The sequence below is a fragment of the Uloborus diversus genome, chromosome 8, assembly GCF_026930045.1.
Source record: "Uloborus diversus isolate 005 chromosome 8, Udiv.v.3.1, whole genome shotgun sequence".
Classification (NCBI taxonomy): Eukaryota; Metazoa; Arthropoda; class Arachnida; order Araneae; family Uloboridae; genus Uloborus; species Uloborus diversus.
The window spans coordinates 74,324,418-74,346,571 of record NC_072738.1 but is presented as its reverse complement, the minus strand read 5'-3'; the positions used below and the strand labels follow the sequence as shown (position 1 = coordinate 74,346,571).

Sequence of the window (22,154 nt, the reverse complement as noted above, 5' to 3'; positions counted from 1 at the left end):
ACACGTTTCAACACTTTTTACAACAGAGAAGTGTATATGAACAGAATATGAGTCTTGATGTTGATGAAACTATATAAAAGTACCAACAGTTCAAAAAGTACTTCTGGTATTGCCTCGGCTGAATTTTAGAACATTCATTAGTTTCCATAATAAAAATTTACCAACCATTCATACCCAACTTTGATTAAGTTTTAACTCTTAGTTTAACAACAACACATTTAATAATATTGCAATTGAAATTGAAAAAAAAAAAAAATAGAGAAATATATATCAAAGTATTTGCATTTGTTTGACAGGTGCTTGATGCTCATCAAAAGATTTAAATGTTGAAGGATCAAGTTTAGGAATGAGTAAAGAAAAAGTTACATTGATTATACCAAATACAATATCATACTGATCTTTTTTAAAAAATAAATCGGTTGATATTTTTTGCAAAATTTCAAGTTTCCGAATATTTTATATTTGTTTTTAAATAACAAAAAACAAATAAAATTTTGGAACTTCAGTTGGTGACAAATTCAACTCCTGAATACTACTTATTCAGGAGCTGAACAACAAGATTTCTTCCAATCCTAATTTAGAGAATATTTTTCCAACAAATGATAAATGGAAACAAATGTTTGATAAAAAATTCCAGTCCCTCAAAAAAGATACCATCACACATTTTCTTTCAGGATTGTGCTTTGTGTTTGTTAGAAAGGACAATATATTGCTATTTGAATACAGTATACTCCCAATCATCAATGGGCTAATCACTAGGATTGGCTACACCGAAAATCAAGAAACATGGATAATTTGAAGTTTACTTGACAATAAACTGTTAGATATGAATATAATTTTCTAAAATTTATATCAGACCGATAAAATTAATGCCTGTCAAAACATATGTATTAAAATAACTAGTGTATTGCAGATAGAACATACCTCTTCTTCGAATTTAATTTTTCAAAATAATGCCTAGAATTCTCTTTTTTTTTTGGGGGGGGGGGGGGGGGAAGAAAAAAAAGCAGACTTGTTTTTTTGTGAATCCTTTGATATTACTAAAAAACCATTTTTTGCACAAGCCACGGACAATTGTGTGTTATATATATTTTTTTAGGAGGGCGGGGGAGAAAAAAGTTGCCAAGTTTTTTCTTTTTTCTGAAGCATTTTTTTAAACTCGGAGCTAGACTTTGCACAAAACATGGAAAATCGTGCATTCTGTTTGTTGGGGGGGGGGGGGGGGGGGGGAGAGAAAGTTAAATGTTTATGTTTTCATGAAGAATTTTTTTTTTACTAAAACATATTTTTTTTACACAATCCTACAGAACACACGGATAATCAGAAGAATACTGTATTTAAAACATAATGAAATTGTAAAATAAATTGCAGCAGACATTCTGCCGAAACAAGGAATGGAATGTACTACCAGAGGGCTTCAACTGAGACCTGGCCGTTTCGTCCTTCATATGAAAAAGACCTGGATTAACACATAATAAAAAATGTCATCATATACATAAAAGAGCGCTAAACTTTTAAAATTTAGCATTTCCCACGTCTTGCTTTTGCTAAAACTGATAGTAAAAGATTTCTGCCTCCATATTTTCATTACAGGAAACAGCAGTTAATAAAAATGCAATATAAAGCTATACCTTATAAAACACATTCTTTTAAAAATTACATCTAAAAAATAAAACTCACTTATTCTGTCAAGCGCTAAAAATATACACAATAAAAGTGTTGCCTTTTAACTGCCCGTTACTCAAATAGGAATGACCTATGAATTGCTTGGGTGGCTGAACATAAATTAAGATCTTCATATAAACCACACTAAAAACTTTTGAGCAGCCAACTTCTGAAAAATAATTGCTGACTACTACTTGCGTTTATTTGCTAAAAAGTACATATTTATGTATATGAAACTACTTTTGAAAGCAGGTTTTATGAATAGTTATAGCATTTTCTTTTCAAAGTAAAAGAATGATCAAATACTTTAAAAACGAGAATTAGATCCTCAACATAGTTACAAAAAGGACAAGTCATAGAAATATAGCTTCATCAAAAGTCAATTTCTTATGGCTAAGTAATAAATCTAAGCAAGTAGAATGGAGAACACACTACTTGAAAAATATGAAGAGTTAATGAACTATGGAAAAACAATGAAATTTTAGGTGATGACACTAAATGTCTTTAAAAAACAGTATATACATAAAAGCATGGTTTTTGTTTTTTTGAGCAAACACTCATGTCATGAATTCAAAAATATAAATAATGAAAATTAAAAATTTAAAACTTGAATTCCTACAAAGTAGAAGTTAGATAAACTTAAATGGTAGATTTAACTGCAAGAGACAGATAAACAAAGTTATGATTCGGCCAAATGATTATTGCAGTCAGAAATAATGGGCAGAAGTTGACATCTTCCAGTGTAGTGTGGTCTTGAAAAAATTCAGCTATGAAAGCATTTCCACAAGTTTGTTGTGCTGCAAGCAACCTCCAAGCCTGTCAAAAGTGAGGAATCTGGCCACTCAAAGTGCAGCCATTTTCTCGAGTGGCCACCTACTAAGCTGCCAGTCTCTTTCATTTCCTATTACATATTTGATGAGTTAAATTTATTTAAGAGTTCATCTGATGAAAGACTTGAGATGTGCCTCATCTTGAGTCACAATTTTTCTTTCGCTGGGATCCAAATATTTGGTCCTGCTTGGTCTCTAATGATTTGCTTGACTTTACTGTAGATTTCCTCCGGCGTGTCACCTTGCACAATCGCTGAAAGTGAGAAATGCAATTAGAGGTTAGAACATTCATGTGATTGCTGAACAACAAAATGAGTTGAAATTTTTTGTGGAACACAAGATCCTGAAATTCCACTAATTAGCAGAAAATGCCATGGGCGCCTATATGCAAAATTTTAAGGGGGGCTGAGATATTTTCCCGATGGTTTAGCAGAATCTTTTCCCCATGGAAACCAATTTCAGTACATATTAGAGTTATTAATATTTGACATCTGTAATAACTTTTCATTAATGGCTGGAGAAGAAATGTTTTTACATTTTTGCAAAGAAAAAAGTACTAAAAGCAAGAAAGTTCTAATCTCTAGGGAGGGGGGCTTGAGCCCCCCCCCCATATGGGCTCCCTTGGAAAATGCTTTATTTTTTTAATTTTTGAATAGAGAACATGTTTTAAAAAAGATTAGTTTATCAGAACTTAGTCTTAATTTTTTAAAATTACCGACAGTTTTCTGATTTACTAGCTATTAATGGGACATACACAGCATCTTCATAAAAAGATATTTTATTTATTTACTTTATAAAGAAACTTGTTTATCAAGAACCAAATAAAACTCCAGGTAAGCAACTTCAGTAGCATCCAGTCATTGAGTATTCCATGCTGAAATTTGTTTCTTGCTAGGACTACTCTACAACTCATAGACCCCCATACACGAAAAATAGGAAGTATTTTTCATTGGTTGAAACAATCAATACTATTTTTTTAGTACTTAAAAAATAATAAATTTAATTTTTTATAAATCTTTTACAAGTACGTAGTAAAAATCAATTTTGTTCTTCAATAAACCAAAATTTACTAAACTTTGTTCGGCATTCATTTAATACTGAATAATTTTAACTGCTTAAGTCAGTGGTTCTCAAACTGGTTGCTGCGGCACCCTGGGGCGCCGTAGGAAGCAGGGCATATTTTAAGGAAATTTGACTATGTGGGCAACTCCAACTTCCTCGGAAGGGGGGGGGGGTTGTAAACGTGCAGTTTATGTCAGTTGAATAATCGTCAAAAAAGAGTTGGGATGTGAAAATTGGAATTAGGGAAATTATTGCTAATGGTAGTTTTGTTCGATAGGAAAAGAGTGTAAAGAACATAAACGCTGTGACTCAGCGTTTAAAATAGTTCAAACAGTCAATGAGTTTTTGAATTTTTTAAATTTCATTCATCATATATAATACAACCATTCATTTTCATACAACCAAATTCAAATAACATTGTCTTTTTCAAAAAAAAAAAGATTTCATATAAAACCTCTCTTTGTAAAGTTCAGCTTCTGGTTTTCCTTCTCTTCTGTTTTTAATTTGCAGAAATTTTATGACGGATGGCCGCGGGTTGAAATAGGCCGTCCCACAGCCATTTAGAGCAATATTCAATCCTTTGTTTATTGTTTCAATTGTCGTTCAGGCACGATGGTCCAATTTGACTATATTATAACTGAAAACTACCCGCTCCACCTGCATCCAAAAGGAAGTTGCCAGGATAAGTGTTCCAAGCAACTTTTGGAGTGCGAGACATTCATTGTTTAATAGTTTTATTTATTTAAAAACTTTTGCTTGTGGGAACGGTTAGGGGTCATTTTTTTTACAGAAAAATATATAGAAACACATAACCGAAAGAAAAATGAAGGAAAATGTAGGTGGGCAATTTTATTTGACTGTGGAGCCAATTTTATTTGACTGTGTGGGCAATTGCCCCAAAAAAACCCCATTAAAATATGCCCTTGTAGGAAGAGGCAAGGGGTGCTGCGATACAGAGCCTAATTACCGCAGGGGCATGCAGGGCACAAGCCGCTCCTTAGATTTCAGGGGGGTCCAAAATCCACTTAATTTATCATGCATATTAAAAATAAATAATGATTTCACTCTGAATCTAGATCTTCTACTTTTTAAATGTATATACTCATACTATATTGTGATAGGAGGTATCACCAAATTTAGCATGGTTCTGTTAATACGCAAGTATCGAAATATTTTATAACTTCATTATATTGAATGAGGGGGTGGGGGGGCACAGAATGAATTTCATGCCCAGTGTCTTCAAAAATCTTTGTCAGGCCCTATGGGGCCCTGAAATAGAAATGTGCCCCATGTCGAATATCAGAATGATCGGGCTCTGGCTGTGAAGTGTCCGTGATATCCATCTACAATCGGACCTCGATATAAGGTTGACCCACGGGACTTCACGAAACTGACCTTATAACCGATTCATATATATTCATTGATAAATAATAAACATTTAATTCATTAAATCACTTCAAAATTTAATATGTTCGAAACTATCAGTTAATTAGGTTATTATAGTTGATTTGCACCAATTTAAATTTTTGGAATCAATAAGTAATTTTGAAATTATTTTTTAAAACTTTCATTTAGAGTGAAGCTGCATTCAAATATCTCCAAGCAAACAACTGATGTGCAACTTACCTTACTTAAAATTGTCATTAATACAGGATTAATGTGTTTTTTGTTTAATTTAAGCAAAATGATTGCTAATTAATTCCTGAAAATTTCTTCAGCTTCTCATGACTGGTAAAAGAGTGCAATATGTACACGCCAAGTGCCCGCATTACTGCTTCATATTTTAGTATCACTGTCATAATGCTCACTTGCTACTGCATTCTGTGCACTATGTGCTATGTTAATAGGAAAATCGACTTTTCACTATTTAAGGATCGTATATCGAGGTGAATTTTTGGAAGCGAATATGTTTGGCACTGAAACCATTCAAAGAATCTGACAAAAGTGACTTTATAAGCGATTAATGTATTATGACCTGACCATATATTTGAAAATACATGACATAGAATTCCTATTCAGTGAGCCGGGACTTTAGAAAAGTGACCTTATATGCGGGTGACCTTATAAGCAGGTGACCCTATATCGAGGTCTGACTGTATATGTTAGGTGGGTGTGCCAAATAAGGTCATGTAGACCAATAAAAAATTCCGCTATTTTTTGATTCAGCATAATAAAAGTGCGCTAAATCGTGTCTTCATCGTCATCATAAAGCCTGACAGATGATTAAGCCCTTTCAACAAGCAGTTTTTGATTACCAGGCAACAATGTAGCAAAAGAATGCAGATGAGAGATGTCAAAAAAATCTAACCTCAATGAACTGTAGGTTTTGTTTCTACATGGTTACCGTAGTTTACTAGCATAAAAATGTTTACTGTTCTTAAAGCCCACTTTATGTAGTTGAGGAATTCAAAGAGAATAAAAGGGGTTGGGTACAGTCATTTCTTCTTATGATTTTACATCCTAGAAAAGTACATTGTAGCCAAAAAGGCCATCTGATGAATATGCAAACGCTGATGCCAATTCAGTCATAAATGAGAGTGATATTGGCTTATGAACATTAGGATGGCCTTATTTAGTGCATTTACCTTATATAACAGATGAACTATAGTGCAGGGTTGGCAAAAACCCGGGTTTTTTTAAAAAAGCCCATGGACCCAGGGTTTTTTGGGTTTTTTAAATAAAACCCAAAAAACCCCAACTAAAGCTGGGTTTTTTTAAAAGAAATGTTGGTTTTTTTGTCTTTTTTTAGGGAAAATGTGGGGTGCTTGTAGCATATTGTAGCGTAAGTATATGGACAAAGCACAAAAAACGTCTTGGGGTAAAAAAAGCTGGAAAATTCAGCGTTTTCTGAAGAAAAGTAAAAGAGACGACGGAACCCAAGAATAGTGAAATTTCAGATTTTTTAGTTTCCATGATTACCAACAGTTAAGGCAAAGTTACTTCTCAAGTGATAAAATCTATTGTTTGCTTGTAATTACTACGATTTTTTTTTTTTTTTGCACTTTATTGTATTTTATTTTGTTATGCAAAACTACTGTAGAGTAGTAAAGTCAGAACTTGAAGTATTTTTTAATGCCATCAAGAGTTAAGAAATACTATTAAAGTTCAAAATTCATTTTTTATGTCCATTGTCTGTGGTAAAGAGCAAATAAAAAATAAGTTTAAATTGTGAAAGTATTTTAATTAATCAATTTTTTAAAAAACTTCTAAAAAAATTTTAAAAAACCCAAAAGTGGGCTAAATAATGGGTTTTTTTAAATGGGTTTTTTCAAAAAAACCCATTGGGTCCAACCCAATTGGGTCCAATCCGGCCAACCCTGCTATAGTGCCACAAGAAAATTGTCTTTCGTCAAAGGGTGCCATAAGTCGAAAAAGTTTGGGAACCCCTAGCTTAACTGACAGCTGTGCTTCCCTGATTAAACGACATCCTCAATTTAACAGTAACTTTTCTCAGTTTCCTGACAATTGCTAAATCAGAGAGATAACTTAAATGATTTTTCTACCATAATCCAGTTTCTGAAAGAATAAAAAAACTAGAAAAACATTGAACTGTTATTTATAATTAATCTATTTTACAATAAATTTATTTACAGTGCTATTGACTAATAATTTATTACCTGTGAAGTATTCTCCAAATTCTTGTTCTAATTTGAGAGCTCTTTCATATTGTTTTAATGCTGAGATTTCAGTCATTCGTTTATTCATTTCTCTGGAAAAGAATTGAATATAATTAAAAAACTTTTTTTTTCACATATACTAGAAGGCTCCGTCGCTTTTTTGCTAATGCTCAAACCCTCAAAAATTGTGTCACTATCTTGTTTGGTTATAAAGTGTCTGCTAGGAGAAAATCGAGCAATACATGCGTTCTGCTTGGAACAGAATACCCCCCCCCTCCCATAGAAAATTAAACAGCTTATTATAATTAGAACAACATGAACATTACACTCCCACTCGAAGAAAAAAGAACTCGAGCAAAATTAACTAACATGTTCTAAATTTCACAGCTATGCAGGTGCTAAAGGGGTTTCAAGTGTAGCAAAATGCTGTTTTGTATGTTTGAAAAGTAGTTTTCAAACTCCTGGTCTCTAGTAATATTGTACTACAGTAAACTCTGGATTATCTGCAGAATAGGTTGGCATGGCAATCATGGATAAGAGAAAACCAAGGATAATCTGAATAATAGGTAAAAACCTATACTACAGTATACAATAGCTAAAAAATATGAATAACACTCACGCATACATTTAAATTATAGCTAAACACATTGCTACATTGCATCTACTAACATTGAATGTAAAAAAAATATCTATATAAAGGCTAAAAACGTGAAATAACACAAACATAAGCTTAGAGAACATTTAATGACCATAATTAAAAAAAAAAATTGTGAAAAGATCCACAGATAATCAGACTGCCGACAATCGAGAGTTTACTGTATTTAACTCTGGGCTTGAATTGAGTAATTTGACAAGACCCCCACAGATTATATGGTTTTCAATGCCCAGATAAATCTGAGCAAGTGGATCCTTGAGAAATTTTATTTGTGATTATCAGTTGCAATTTCGACTCTTGGGGACATAATAATTTAACATCAATGTATGATAAAATTCAAACAAAAACAATACCTAGCAGTGTGATAATGATACAAATGAAGAAATATTAGAAATATTATGAAAATAAGAAAGTTATCAAGATAATGCAATGAAGTGTAGAAAATTGAAGAATTATTACTAAATAGAAACAACATTTATTTTAATTGAGATACATAAGTATTAGATCACTGCCGTAAAACATTAAGCCTTCTTTAGAGAATAGAAGGAAAATTGAGTTGAAGTTCAGTTAGTAGCAAACCCATGTGGTCTGATGTAATTTTTTAAATCAAATTTCTAGACTGTAAATGCTAAGGGTACTCCTGACATGGGGCAGCCACAGACATAATTTCACAATTTCTTTGACGTTAGTTTTTTAAAAATATATAGAGATAATATTCTCCGCACAATGAAAACTAACGAATGTGAAAATTGGTACTTTTCAGGAGAGCCAAAATAGTAATTTTTTCCAGCTTATGCATTTAGTTATTTTCAATGTTTATGTTTGATAACTTTAAGGGGGGAAACCTGTTTAGAAGGCCGAAATTTCAGCTTTTTCGTGAATTTTTTTTCAACAGGAAAGAAATAATTAAAATTTCTTTAAACTTGGAGAATATTTTATTCTTCTCTTGAAGTACAACTTGTAATTTTTTGAAGTCATTTCCACCAGAATCAGTGGAGTTAGAAGCTGATGTCCATGGGCGGTCACCATCAGAGCTTGTTGCTGTGGTGTGCATTACCGAAGTCGAAATTTTTTTTCTGTAATCATTACAATTTTTTTTTTTATAAACAACATATTTCCCTAGAATATGAACCTAACTGTGATGAAAAAATTGAAAATTGCATGTTTTTGAGGTGTTTGATTACAATGTTATGTTTTTCTACCATTTTTTTTCACATTTGCTGCATGGAAATTTTTTTTTTAAACAATATCATCCAAGAATTAGGTCCATACAGAGCATAATTGAATCAAGAATTAGACACACAAATTTTCAGAACGATTGGTCAAAAACTTTGAGCTAGAATGCACACCAGTTGAAAAAAAGTTGTTTAAAAAAAATGCTATGAACGTTTTTGAATCTTCACAGTCACTTTAAGTGCACATAGCTTTGGAACATTAATCGGAATGTTTCACTCAAATTTTGGTAACATATACTTGAAAAGTTTTTCTAACATTTTATAACATAAAAAAAAAGTTGATTTTTTGACCGGTCAAAATTGATTTTCCGCCTTAAGTGTAAAACTATCATTCTAAGTAGTCCCTTTTTGAGAACTCCAGCAAACCATCAAGTTTGAAAAACCCAATTTTTCACATTCATTAGTTTAGTATAGTGCTGGCGATATAATAGAAAAGGATCCAGTGTCAAAAAAAAGTATGCATAAAATCGTATTACAAATGATTTGGCATTAATTCAACTAACAAACTGTTAACTGAATCTATGTTCTCACCGAGTTAACATAGTTTTTCTTGAATACATATCAACAGGGCTGATTGAGATTTTTGCATATTCCTTTGGGATATTTTTAACTAATAATAAACACAAGACAAATTACATTGGTTTGTTTAAAATTTGGACATGGCCAAGACTGATCAACATTCATGCAATTTGGTACAAAATTAGCTTGAAGTGTAAAAGTGAAAACCTTGAAGGATTTCTCTCTCTCTTTTTTAAAAATTTAAAGCAAGCAAGAGATGAAAAAATTCTTTCACATTTGAAATACAAGAGGCCTGGACCCTGTTCCCTCATAATTATCTTCCTGATGCAGTGCAATTGCTAAGAATTTATTATTCAATTTAATAAGTAATTGATCCAAAAAAAAAATTAAAGTAAATACATTTTTTTGTTAGATATAACGCATTTTATTCGGAGGTTAGCATGCATAACAACCTTGAAATCTTATGGAATAAAACTGTAGAGTAAAATAAAAATAAAATGTTTTATCAACCCAATAGTTACTGGAATATGCTGCACATCAGAATCAAAACCAAATATCTAAATAAGCCAAAACTATTTCTTTCTTACATTACTTGATAAAATCCATTTGAAATTAATTTATTTAACAAGGGTTTTATACTTACATGATAGAATCAGCTGATTTAGGCTTTAGGAGTATTGCTATAGGATGGAGTCCAGCCACCTGTAATCTTTTGATTGCATTTCCACTTACATCTAATATGCAGTGCTTAGCCTAAAACAAACATAAAAACATATTAAAAGCTTGATAAAAATAAGCATTGTATTTAGTTTAAACAAGCCTTGTGTTACTAGCATATGAAGGATTTTTTTTTTTTTTTTTTTGTAAACACTCCTGCTCATGCAATTCCCTAACGTTTATAGCTCCTAAAAACTATTTAATTAACTAATATCATTTTCTCTACTTGCAACAAATTGCAATGACATTTTGCAAAGGTTAGTGTTTTTTTTTGGAAAGAATGAAACAAGCCATTTCTCTTCTATTGCATTGCTCCTTTAGAAAGAACTAAAGATTTTAAAGTTATGTAATAAAAAATAAATAAAAAAACAATCTTGTTTTGTTGAAAATTACAAAATGTTAATAGAAGGAAAAAATTAGATTTTTTTTTCTCAATTAATATGCACTGAACTTGTTGATCAGAAACTTAGAGACATTAAAGAAAATCATACGCAGAGAAAGAATTGATGTCTCATATAAAACCAAGAATATTTTCCCAAGACTGCAGGCCAGGCATAAAACTAAAAACATTGGAGCACATACCATAAATAAGTTTTTGAGAAAGGTGGCACTCTTGCCAGAAAAATTACAATAAAACTTCTATTAAATAATTATTATCTGGTAAATCATCCAGCCCGAGTATTAAAGTCTTGAATCCAGAGTTAAAACTTAATTACAAACAAAAACATTCACTTAATTTGCAACTACCAAAACAGTAGATACCTTTTCCGCAACTTCCCTAACTGAGGCAACACTTGTTCCGTACAAATTGTCATTGTACTGCCCAGCTTCTATGAACATGTGATTTTGGATGTCGCGCTCCATTTGCTCTCTTGAAGAGACAAAATGGTAATCTCGACCATCCAGCTCATAGTCCCGCTTAGGCCTGGTCGTATCTGAAATGAAACAATAATTTTAACTTCAAATTTTTATCTTTCCTTAGTTTATAAAAAAAGGTAACTGAATTTCCAATCCTGTTTGGTCTATAACTAAGTTCATTTATTCTGAACAGAACTTTTTACATCAGGACCCAAAATTAAGTTTCTTTTTGAAATTCAAATCATTCATTCCTTCCGTATACGTAAGCTTGCCAGACGTCTCGGTTGGACCGGGACAGTTGCGGTTTTCTGACAAAATCCCGATGTCCCTGCCGGTTTACTTCATGTCCCGGAAAAAGATAAATTTGAATACAGATGACCAAAAAAGTCTAAAAATAATTAACTGGGGAGGATTATTTTAATTATTACTTTATCATTTGTAGCATAGACTTGTAAAATTAATATCGAATCAGCTTGTGAGGATTTTTGCTCATTAAAATGAAAAGAAAACTTTCTAAAAAAAGTCCTTGCCAATGAAAAGTATATGTAAATATTGTCCATATTTTTTTTATTCCTTATTCCAAGTGTTTCTTCTTACTAAAATAACTTCTAAATTTTTACATGCAAGAAGTAAAATTTTTAAATTTACCTTCTTGTGTCATTTTTTATTACCCTGGTTCATAATTAATAACTTCTTACTCATAGCATTGAGAATGAACTGCCCTGTAAAATACTCGTGTGTATTCTTTTGAATACTTGGGAGGCTGTTAGAGGGAGGAAAGCGGTGCTTCTGGTGTCCCAACTGAACAATTCAGAAATCTGGCAAGCCTACATGTAGGCAGTCAAACAGAAATTTCAAAGTAATCATCAAGCCAATAATTTTTGGAACCCCTAACTATTGATCAAATGTAGTACATCTAAATGCCGGGCAGGCAATATTTTTATTTTTTACTCTTAGCTTACTTTTTGAAGACACTATAATTTTAATTTAATAATAGAGAAGAATTAGCAGTGAAACTCTAGGAACACAGTAGTATATTTGATAATGATAAACATTAATCCTATAATTAAATTGAAAAACCAATGTAAATAAAGCACAAATGAATAGTTCTCTCGCGACTTTCTGGTTGCCTGTTGAGCTTTTTTGTACTGAAGCGGCTCCATTGTAGCCATTAAATAGCTATTTGGTGTATTTTCGTGTTCATTTGTGCTTTATTTACGCTAGTTTTTCAATTTTATCATATTGTAGCCCAAAGCTTATTTGATCTTTTGTCATTTATCAATCTTATAGTAGGCAGTTGCCAGTTTTAAATCTTAGTATGCTAACGATATTAATTCTTAAAATTTGTTACATCAGATATTTTGACAACATTTTTATTGTTTCGCTCAAAAACCTTAAACAGATTTTTACTAAGTGATTGTCTTGATAACATAAATGGAAAGAACAATAAAACAGTCCACTGATGAAATTAAACATATTCACATAAAGAAATATTCTGTATGGGAGTGTTTTGATTAATAATAAGCACACAACAGCCAAGAATACAAATATATAAAATAATAATATAAAACAAGGAAATTGATTTCAGCATTTAACCATAAAAGACATTTATAAATGAAAAAATTGCCTTGTACACGAACCTTTTAAAAAATTGAAAAATACATTTATAGCATTTAAGAAGATAGCTTCTTAATTTTGATTGGGATCTAGTTTAGATGTAAGCAACTATGTTAAATTTTTTTTTTTTTTTGTTCGTCTTTTGTCCAAAAATATTCGTAGAAGGACAAAAAGGGCATTGAATATTCATTGGAAAATTTAATCAAATGAATAACTTTAATCAAGATTCATAAAACTTTTTTTCATAAAAATCGCACTTTCTCAACTCAGCTGTTTAGTTAACCAATATTAATGGCAACTCTTATGAGAAAACTAAATGCTAAATGGTTATTTTTCATTTCAAAAAAAGACAAATATTAGACCTTTATGGTCAGGTATTATGCAAATAAAAACAAAATTGCTTAAAAGAACTGGGAGCGTTGTACAATATAGAACAATCAGAACAAATGAAGTTACTACATAACTTCTTTAAAAAGTGGCTAACTTTTGTATTACTGAACACCATTATGTAAATTAATGTAAATTAGGAACTCTTTTATTCATAAAACGTTAAAGAAATTCATAACATGGAATAGTTAAAAAATATATACTTACGAGGTACGCAACTACCAAATTTATCTGGGTATTCTGAAATTAGATCGTCATTTATTCTGTCTTTCAATGGTCCAAGAATTATTACCGGCCTAGCATAGGTAACTAGAAATAAATAAGAGAAAAAGAAAGTGTAATCAGAATTTTTTTTCTTCCCCCGATAAAACCAAAAATAGATAAAAACTGCTATTTTCTGAGGGGAAAACAACAAATAACATACAAATAAGTTTTCGTAAATAGATAAAAGTAACACAATGCAGCTTTTTAAAAATTATTTTAAATAAATAATTTTAATCGAAAACATTTTGAATACTATTTTAATACAAACAAATTTTCAATTTAACAGATGCCATTTTTATATGAGCATTGTAAAACTATAAACCAAGCTCTTTGAAATCGTGTACAAGCTGCGTGCATAACTTAGAAATTTGAACATTTCTAAACAAGATATTTCAAAACTTAAGATTACTGAGTTAAATATTTGTTAACTCTATAATTTTACCCCTATACTAATCATTGGGAACAATTTAATTATATTGCAATTGACAACAAATAATGGGTTGACATGTATACTTTTCATAAATAATAAGTGATTAATATTGAACTACTTTTTTTAAATAAATTATTAATACCAGGCTATTTAAAAAAGATATTGAAAAGTTCCCTAGAATATTTTTGTATAACTTTTAAATTAAACGAGCTAAAATTAAAAAAAGGTAGTATTTTATAACCTTTTTTCATCTAAATTTTAAAACTTATAAGAATTAACTAGTAGCGTTAATTTTCTGGATGTGAAATTCAAATGTTCTAATTAATATGCTTTAGTGGCCTAGGGTAGTTAGAGTTTAATATGGAGTTTGATGAACAGACAGCAAATTAGATAAACAAGTTTCTCAACAAATTAAAAGTTTTAAATGAGCATAATTTTGAAAAATACAATTAATAACAGCATATAATATCAATCCTAATATTGTCTAACATCATTTAAATGAGAAAAGTTGTTCATCTGACAACTATTTGATCATAAAAAATATTTATATACATCCCTTTTGCAAAATAAAGCTATTCAGAAGAAAATGCAACTTACTGTTTTCTTGTGTCACAGCTTCATATGAAAGAATAGGTTCATCTGGTCCACCTAGGCATATAAAATTCAGGATAATTTAAGCATTCAATCCAAGAAAAGTACTGATGTTTTATTGCAAAATCATCATAACAAAACTGAAACTTACGTATGCTTCCACCTTCGCTATCGCTAGCAGATATGTTTGGTGCCTCTAAAAAATTTCAAATCATTGCAATTAAACATTGTCAAATTCAGAATTTCTAAATTATTCAAGCTTTCTTTTAAACTTTTATTTTGATGAAAGCACTACTAAATCAAAACCAAAAATACCACAAAATTTTTTTATATATACAGTGAAGCACCTTTTATAAGTTTTTTTAAAAAAAGTGTCTTTATCATTTATACGTTTTTTAAATTGGTCCCTGCAGAGTTTTTTACATATCAATTTACACCTATATGTTTTTCGTTTACATGCTCCTTTCATAGTCCCTTGAAAAAACGTATAAACGGTGTTTCACTGTACTTTATACATGCAAATTGATACATAGCCAAAAATCACTAAATGAAACAAGAAAGTTGGCTAAAGACACTGATACAATGACTAAATATACATGAACAAAGTGCATAAATATTGTACAGCTGTACTTAACCACTGAAAAGTATATTATTGCAAACTTATTTATTTAAATTACTTCAGATAAAAAAAAAAGGTGAATACATTACTAAAGCAATTTAATGCACAAGAGTAAGATTGTATACAGAAGACACTAAATGATATAGGAGGCAAAATACAGTATTTATTTAGGTGTACAGTTAGTACTAACCTTTAGTAGGTGATCCATCCTCTGAGAGTCCAGTTGAGATAAAAGAGATTTTAAAAATCAATGAAAGCTCAAAGATATAAATTTTAACAAAATAGCAAAGTTAAATTTTAACAAAATAGCACATTTGAAACATTTATTCTGCATGGATTACAATGAATACAACATTTATTGTAGGCGGCGATTGTCCCGGTACTTTTTTCATCAAAGATTGCCTTATCGTTAAGATTTCAATTTCAAAACATTCCTGGCGAGATTACCCGAACATTAACATCACAAAAGATTGTTTGAAATTTCAGTTTTAAAACTTCAATTTTAAAAGTTTAAAGGGAGAAAATTTCCTAGCACACTCCCTCTTTCTTTTAAATTCAAAGATGACCTAAATTTGCGTTATAAAGACTCCTGTTTGAGGAAAAAAATTCAATAAGAGAATCCCCCCAGATAGCGTAAAACTGCATTTTTTAGACTCGTATTTGGAAGATAAAAATCCGGAGATCTTTTTCTGAAGCTCCCAGAAAAAAGTTCAAGACAGAGTTCTTAGGATTTCATCAGTTCCGAAAAAAAGAAATACTGAGAGAACCTCTGAACCCTTTCGTTTCTCCTAAGTCAATAAAAGAGAAGTCTGAAATAACGTTTTAAAAGATGTTTAAAAACTGTTTTAAACTTCGCAAAATTTCTGTGAGAGAAACCCAAACCCCTTGCTCCTAGATTTTTTTTCCCGAGAAGAGAGCCTTCCTCACCTTTACATTACAGGGTGGCGACAGGAACTGTGAAAAAAAGTTCCCTGACTTTCCCCTGATTTCCCTGATTAAGCTCACCAAATTTCCCTGATTTACGTTACCTGATTTACGACGTCTTTCTTTGCTCTACTTGAAATTCATTGTATGTTTGTGTAAAATGCAATATTTGAAACGTTTTAAGTTGTGTAAAGTTGTTGAACTAAAGATATATTTTTTAAAAAATGCTACTTTTTTAATAAAATGGTTATAAAAACATATCAAGTCAATTTTTTTGGGAAAAAACCTACAAAACAGTATATTAAATTTTTCTACATGGAAAGAGTATAGAAAATTAAAAAAAAAAAATAATTCCAGAAACCACTTAGCATAGGAATTTTAAGAAACTATTAAAATTACTCTTTAAAACATATGGTGTACTTATGATAGAACTAAAAAGTAATTGAAATTATTTTGAACTAAGTTTTCAAACAGTATAATAATTGTTGCAAAATAACAAGTAGACATCCATTCATAGGCAGCTTTTCTCTAATCAAGAATATAGGTTTTAATGAATGAATACAGCATTTTAACAATAAAAAAATAAAGATATTTACTTAAGTACACAAGTTAACTCTATTTCAAATGATTTCAGTATGTAACAAAAAAAAACTTATATTTCTTTTGTAACAAACAACTTTGAAATGCAAGGAAAAAAAAGCAATTAGTTAATTTCAAAATATATAAAAGAAGAATACAACTTGGTTATAAAATTAAAGAATCACTTAAGTCTGAAGAAAAGAAAACCTTTATAATCTGCGGTGACAACAAATAGTATAACGGCAAAAAACAAAGTTTTTTTTAATTGAAAGCTCAATTTTAGCAATTAAATTAAAAACGCGAAAAAGGAATAACTTTTAAGCTTTTATAGTATTAATTCAAAAACCAAAGATTTCTTCTTGAAATCGTGATTACAGTACTCTAATTACTTCGAGACAATGGAATAAAGGCAAAGGAGCTAAGGTAGTAATGAAGGCTTCCTCTTTGCCTGTATGGTTGTTTATTTTATGTAGCATTAAAAGCGTAAAAGGAAATTTCAAGCAAGGTAAAATAAACAACCTAACAGACACAATCTTAGGAAGTTCATCCTGTGGTTAATAAGTAAGATTCAATACTTTGAGGTTGAGGAAAAAAGATGTACAAACATGCCGCAGTGTATAATCGCACCTCATTAATTTTACTTTTTTTTTTGAACAGATAATTGGCGGAAAATGCGTAGGGAATTAAAGTACTTAATTTTGTAAAGCAAAAAAAAAATTTTTTTTTCTTCATATAATAAATTTCCCCTGATTTTTTGTTATTTTCAAAATTCCCCGACTTTTCCCTGATGTCCCTGATCTGTCGCCACCCTGCATTATCAAAGACAGTCCAAACATCTTCATTATTATTATTATTCTTAATTAGACTAATTTAAAAAAAAACATTATGGGACAACCTTAGAAACTCTTCTCTATTCCCGAAACGTTGTCAAAATACTAAAACAGTGTTTTTAAAACTTCATTCCAGAAGCTCCCCCCCCCCCCCAGTCACTCAAGATAGCCTGAAATAGTCTTCAATTTCCTAAAAAAAATTTGCCCCCACACTTATGAGCCCTACTCGCTGCCTCTGTATTGTAGTAAACAACCTGAGGTATTGTTAGTTTCCACGTCTGCCACTTAGGGAGGCTAGGGGGAGGGGGCAGACTCAACTTCTATGTAATGCAATTAAATTTCAGATTTTCAGAAAGAATATTTAAATATTAATTTTTTGCTGAGTAACATATGAAGTATCTTTGTGTGATACGTCAGTATCTGAGCCATATTTTGTTATTTAAATAATATTTCTAGGAACCTTCAAAATTTAATTGCATGCATTATATAGAAGTAGAGCATGTTCCTTATTAAAATCCGTGCAATGAAACAAATATTTACACATTTGGAGTCTTTCTAGCAAGGGCGGATACAGACTACCATTTTAGGGAGGGTCATGATGACTCCTCCCCTTCCCTACAAATAATCTACAGTTTGGGGTGCGTAAAATTTCTGAAACTGTTAACAGGGGCTGGCACGGGGGTGGGGGTGGGGGGGGGGGAGAGATGACAACATGTGTTGGCTGGGGACCCAGATTTTTAAAATGATGGGTGAAATAGATGTAGAGATGTAGGGTTAAACAATATAAAGAGAGGCCCCCCATAAAAGTCATTTGTGACGCTCCCCCCCAAAAGCACCGAATTGGTGTGCTGAGAGCCCCTGTATCACCTCTACTTTCTAGGCGTTTAGTGAAGAAATCATAAATATATTAAAATAGAATTGCCCTACTGTCAGATTCAGATAAGCTTTTCAGTCCATCATACACATTAGAAAAATGACATGCAAATAGTTTGAGATACTTTAATTAGTACTTTTAAAACTTGTTTTTTCAGGAACAACTCTAAAATTTAGTACAGTAGACCCTCTTTTTAAGCGGGGGTTACGTTCCACGGAAATATCGCGTAAATCAAAACCTTGTAAATTAAGACTTAATAGCAGTGTTAAAATAGGAGTTAGGTTCCACAAATGAAAAAAATACTGCATTCTAGTGTTGGATAAATATAGTTAAGTTTAATGTGTACTTATTCCTAAACATATGCATAACGTGAATAGCATAAAGATATGACTTACTTTATTGTTTATAAAAAAAAAAAAAAGAGCTGGTTATAATACTCTTTTGGCAGTCATTATTTTTCTCTGTAGTTCTTTGTGGGGCATTAACGCTTCTGGAGTCGCCCCCCCCCCCCTCATGTGACTTTCATGACAAAATCTTCCTTGATTAACAAATCAGAAAGATCATTTGCTGTTGTCAAGGAATGGCTCAAAATTTTCAGGGGGAAAGCTTTTGGTTGCGTTTCATCAATGTCAGTGTTTTTGTTGGTTTTGTTCTTTGTCGCGTCTGAAAGTGCTTCTCTCAGCGAGCCCTGAATAGTATGAGTTCAATAACATAACTTCTGGAAAGAGCTCTGGAACCAATTGCAAAAAATGTCTCCAATGGTTCAAGCTAGCTTATTAGCACTCCAAAAAGCAGTTTCTTATGGGTTATCTGCAATATCAGGAATTTGGATTTTGAAAGAGGGGAAAATTTTATCTGCTTGCAATGCCCCATCCGCGTAAAATCAAAATTCATCTGAGGCAGTGAGAAGCAAAGGGATGTAAGTGAACATTTTCAAGTTTCCAGTAAAATGCATTTAAAAATAACATCTTAGGCAGGCTTTCATTGAAATTTTTTCTAAATCATGCTGTGTAGCAGCAACTATCAGGGCTACTAGTACCATCTCTTGCCCCAAGACAGAGTAGAGGTTCACCTACCATGAGTACTGGTTTTCTGCTAATTTTTAATTTTGCTACCATCTCTTTGCTTCTCACTGCCTCATCTCATAAAATAAACCCGCGTAAAACGAGGGTCTACTGTATGCTAGAGTATAAATGGGAAAATTATGTTTCAATGAGAAACACTATCAGGTTCTAATTTTTCCACAATGAACAAAAAAGAAGTAACTAATGTTATCTATGAACCTAGCTCATGATGCCCAAATATTACTGTTAAAAAACTATACTTACGATCATTGTCACTATCATCTCCACTATTTTCTTTACTTTTCATAAAAGGGAACTTCCGAGAGAAGGAGAAATTTTTCTTTTTCCTTTCTAACGTACTCTGGAAACAAAAATAAATAAATACTTTGTTAAGAGATAAATACATAAACAATCAATTTTATACAATATGAGACCCCAATTTCATGGTCCCAAGATCTGATAGACCCGAAACTCTGAACTTCTTCACTAAAATTTAAAGAAATCCATAAACATTTTTAGATTTTAAATGTTCAAAACTGTTAACATTCAGCTATTTCTTGTTGATAACACAGTAATTGCAGCTTATTTTCATGTTTTTTCTGTGCCATGTGACATGCAGTAATTTGTGCAGTAATCCCTCTACATCTACTTTTCCCTAATAATAATTCTATTTATTTTGTCATTAGTAGTCTAAAAAGCATATGAAGCAAAACACACAAAGCAATTTTTTATTTTATAAGAATGATTTATTTAATGTTTCTATTGGTTCCATTAAGAATGATCATATTAAGAAAACAAAGGAATTCGATGTGAAAAAAAAATGAAATGTTGATTGATATGATACAATTCTTGCTATTTCTTGAATCAGAATCTAAAATTCGGAAAGGTTGCAGTCTTGAACGCTCTGAATTTGGGGCCCTATATATATACACACAATGACCCCAATAACAGACCAAAAATACATTACCAGTATTTGGTACTTCTTGAAGTGTAATACCGTAATGCTGGTATGAGTATTTTTTTTTTGTTGGGGAAAAGGTACAAAAGCATATTGTTTTGAATTTCATTAGGCTCTTGAACTTTACTTACTTTTCCATCTGAAAAGCTATTTCTGCCTTGAAATTTCACTGATTTTAGTCTGGCTTTCTCTCGCCTTTCAACTCTGAAAATTAAAGAACATTTCAAGCTTAACTACAGAAACACCCAGAAGTAATTTTGAAGTTAGCAATCACAGAAATGGTAATACACACATTAAAGTAAGACAAAACAACGTTAGAAGAAGCACAAATTTGTAAATTACAGCAGACACGTGTTTCGGCGTTACAGGGAACGCCTTTTTCAATGCAAAAAATAATGAGCTTATGGATGAAAAGACATCTAACGTTGTTTTGTCTTACTTTACTGTTCAGCACAAAGGTATTTATTTATCTTAATATACACATTGTATAAAATACTTATATAAGTACCATAAGCTAAAAAAACTTTTGTTAACAAACATTTACATAAAAATTAGCAAAAGTAGCGATGCATTAAAATTTTCTAGATAGTTGAATTAAATGAGACAATATAATTGAATTTAATAAACAAACAGATAGCATAAAATTGAGACAAAAATAATTTTTGGGGGGTTAAAAATTATAATTTTTATTTAACTACTATGCACTATAGATTGCCTTTGAAGAAATCCCAAAATATTGATGTTTCATAAAGTGAGTTTCATTTATTATTTAAAGTGTCCCACCCAGCTGACAATTCTATGACCCAATAGTTCTTAAAATTTCATTTACCATGATCCCCTTTTATGCACAGACTCCCAAGTTTTAAGATGGGAATTATGGACATTCAGGGACTGAATGCAAGGACATATGCATACATACTCACATAATATTTAAAAGAAAAAAAAACTCCAAAATTTTCATGAAAAATGATACATACATACTGTCTGACCACGGATTGTATGGAAAGACAAACAGTTTCCTTCTTAGTCATATAGATTCGTCTTGTCTGAACATTTGAAAATTCCATGCAATCCGTTGTTGGACAATAGCAGAAAAGTTTAACAACAGTTTAAAGGTTACCAAAAAAAAAAGAAAAAAAGATCAATTTGAAGTTAGTGGGAAAAAGTGATGCTATATTTCACTTAACAATTTAATATAATTTGGGAATCTGAATGAAAGGATCATTTTCATAATATTGAATAAAAATTAAATCCATGTTCAAACAAAAAATGACCTAAACAAAATAGTGAAAAATCAATAAACATGATTTAAAAATCCTTTTTACCTTCGTTTACTTGGGATAATGCCCATTCCTTCTTCTTCTCCGTCAGGCAACACTTTCCTGGCTTGCCACCACTCGTCGTCACTAGCGTTTGTAACATGCAGCACGTCCCCAAAAACAAAGGGCAGGCCTCGGCTCGGGAGGCCGCTGTCTTTACTAGGGTCGTACTCAAATAGAGCTCTGCCAAAAGTTTAAGTAGAAAAATGAATCAGGCATTTAAGTCTCAAAAATAATTGGAAGAATAATGCATATACATCCTGGTAAAGAGAGAAAAAAAGAAGAGTACTTAAATTGAACAAAATTAAACTCGACAATTGATAAACCTATCTTCCACTTGTTTTTACAATGTCTTGCTGTTAATCAAAATGAACTGATGTACCCAAAAGCAAAGGGATATAAGTGCCAAAATGAACAATTTGGTGACAACTATTACAGGTGGTAGAAGAAACTAGAACCTGTTTTGAAGCAAGAGATGGTACTAGTAGCCCTGGTAGGTGCTGTCTTGGTGAAAACCTTTCAACAAAAGTCTACTTAGGG

At 31.4% G+C, this 22,154-nt stretch overlaps 1 protein-coding gene across 3 annotated transcripts in view; it reads right to left on the bottom strand.

Moving 5' to 3' along the window:
* Positions 1–2,199: 2,199 nt before the first annotated feature.
* The window catches only part of LOC129227577 (disks large 1 tumor suppressor protein-like), a 358,608-nt gene continuing 338,653 nt past the window's right edge, over positions 2,200–22,154 (bottom strand). For 2 of the 3 annotated variants that reach the window (XM_054862160.1, XM_054862162.1), the window contains 11 exons: positions 21,621–21,797; positions 20,427–20,499; positions 19,602–19,698; positions 15,257–15,277; positions 14,599–14,643; positions 14,454–14,504; positions 13,370–13,471; positions 11,063–11,235; positions 10,227–10,336; positions 7,175–7,266; positions 2,200–2,748 (listed from right to left, as the gene is read on the bottom strand). In XM_054862160.1, coding sequence (XP_054718135.1) covers positions 2,642–2,748; positions 7,175–7,266; positions 10,227–10,336; positions 11,063–11,235; positions 13,370–13,471; positions 14,454–14,504; positions 14,599–14,643; positions 15,257–15,277; positions 19,602–19,698; positions 20,427–20,499; positions 21,621–21,797 — 1,048 coding nt within the window. In that variant the 3' untranslated portion in view covers positions 2,200–2,641. The remainder of the gene's footprint in view (positions 2,749–7,174; positions 7,267–10,226; positions 10,337–11,062; positions 11,236–13,369; positions 13,472–14,453; positions 14,505–14,598; positions 14,644–15,256; positions 15,278–19,601; positions 19,699–20,426; positions 20,500–21,620; positions 21,798–22,154) is intronic. The other variant, XM_054862161.1, reaches the window with a different exon arrangement.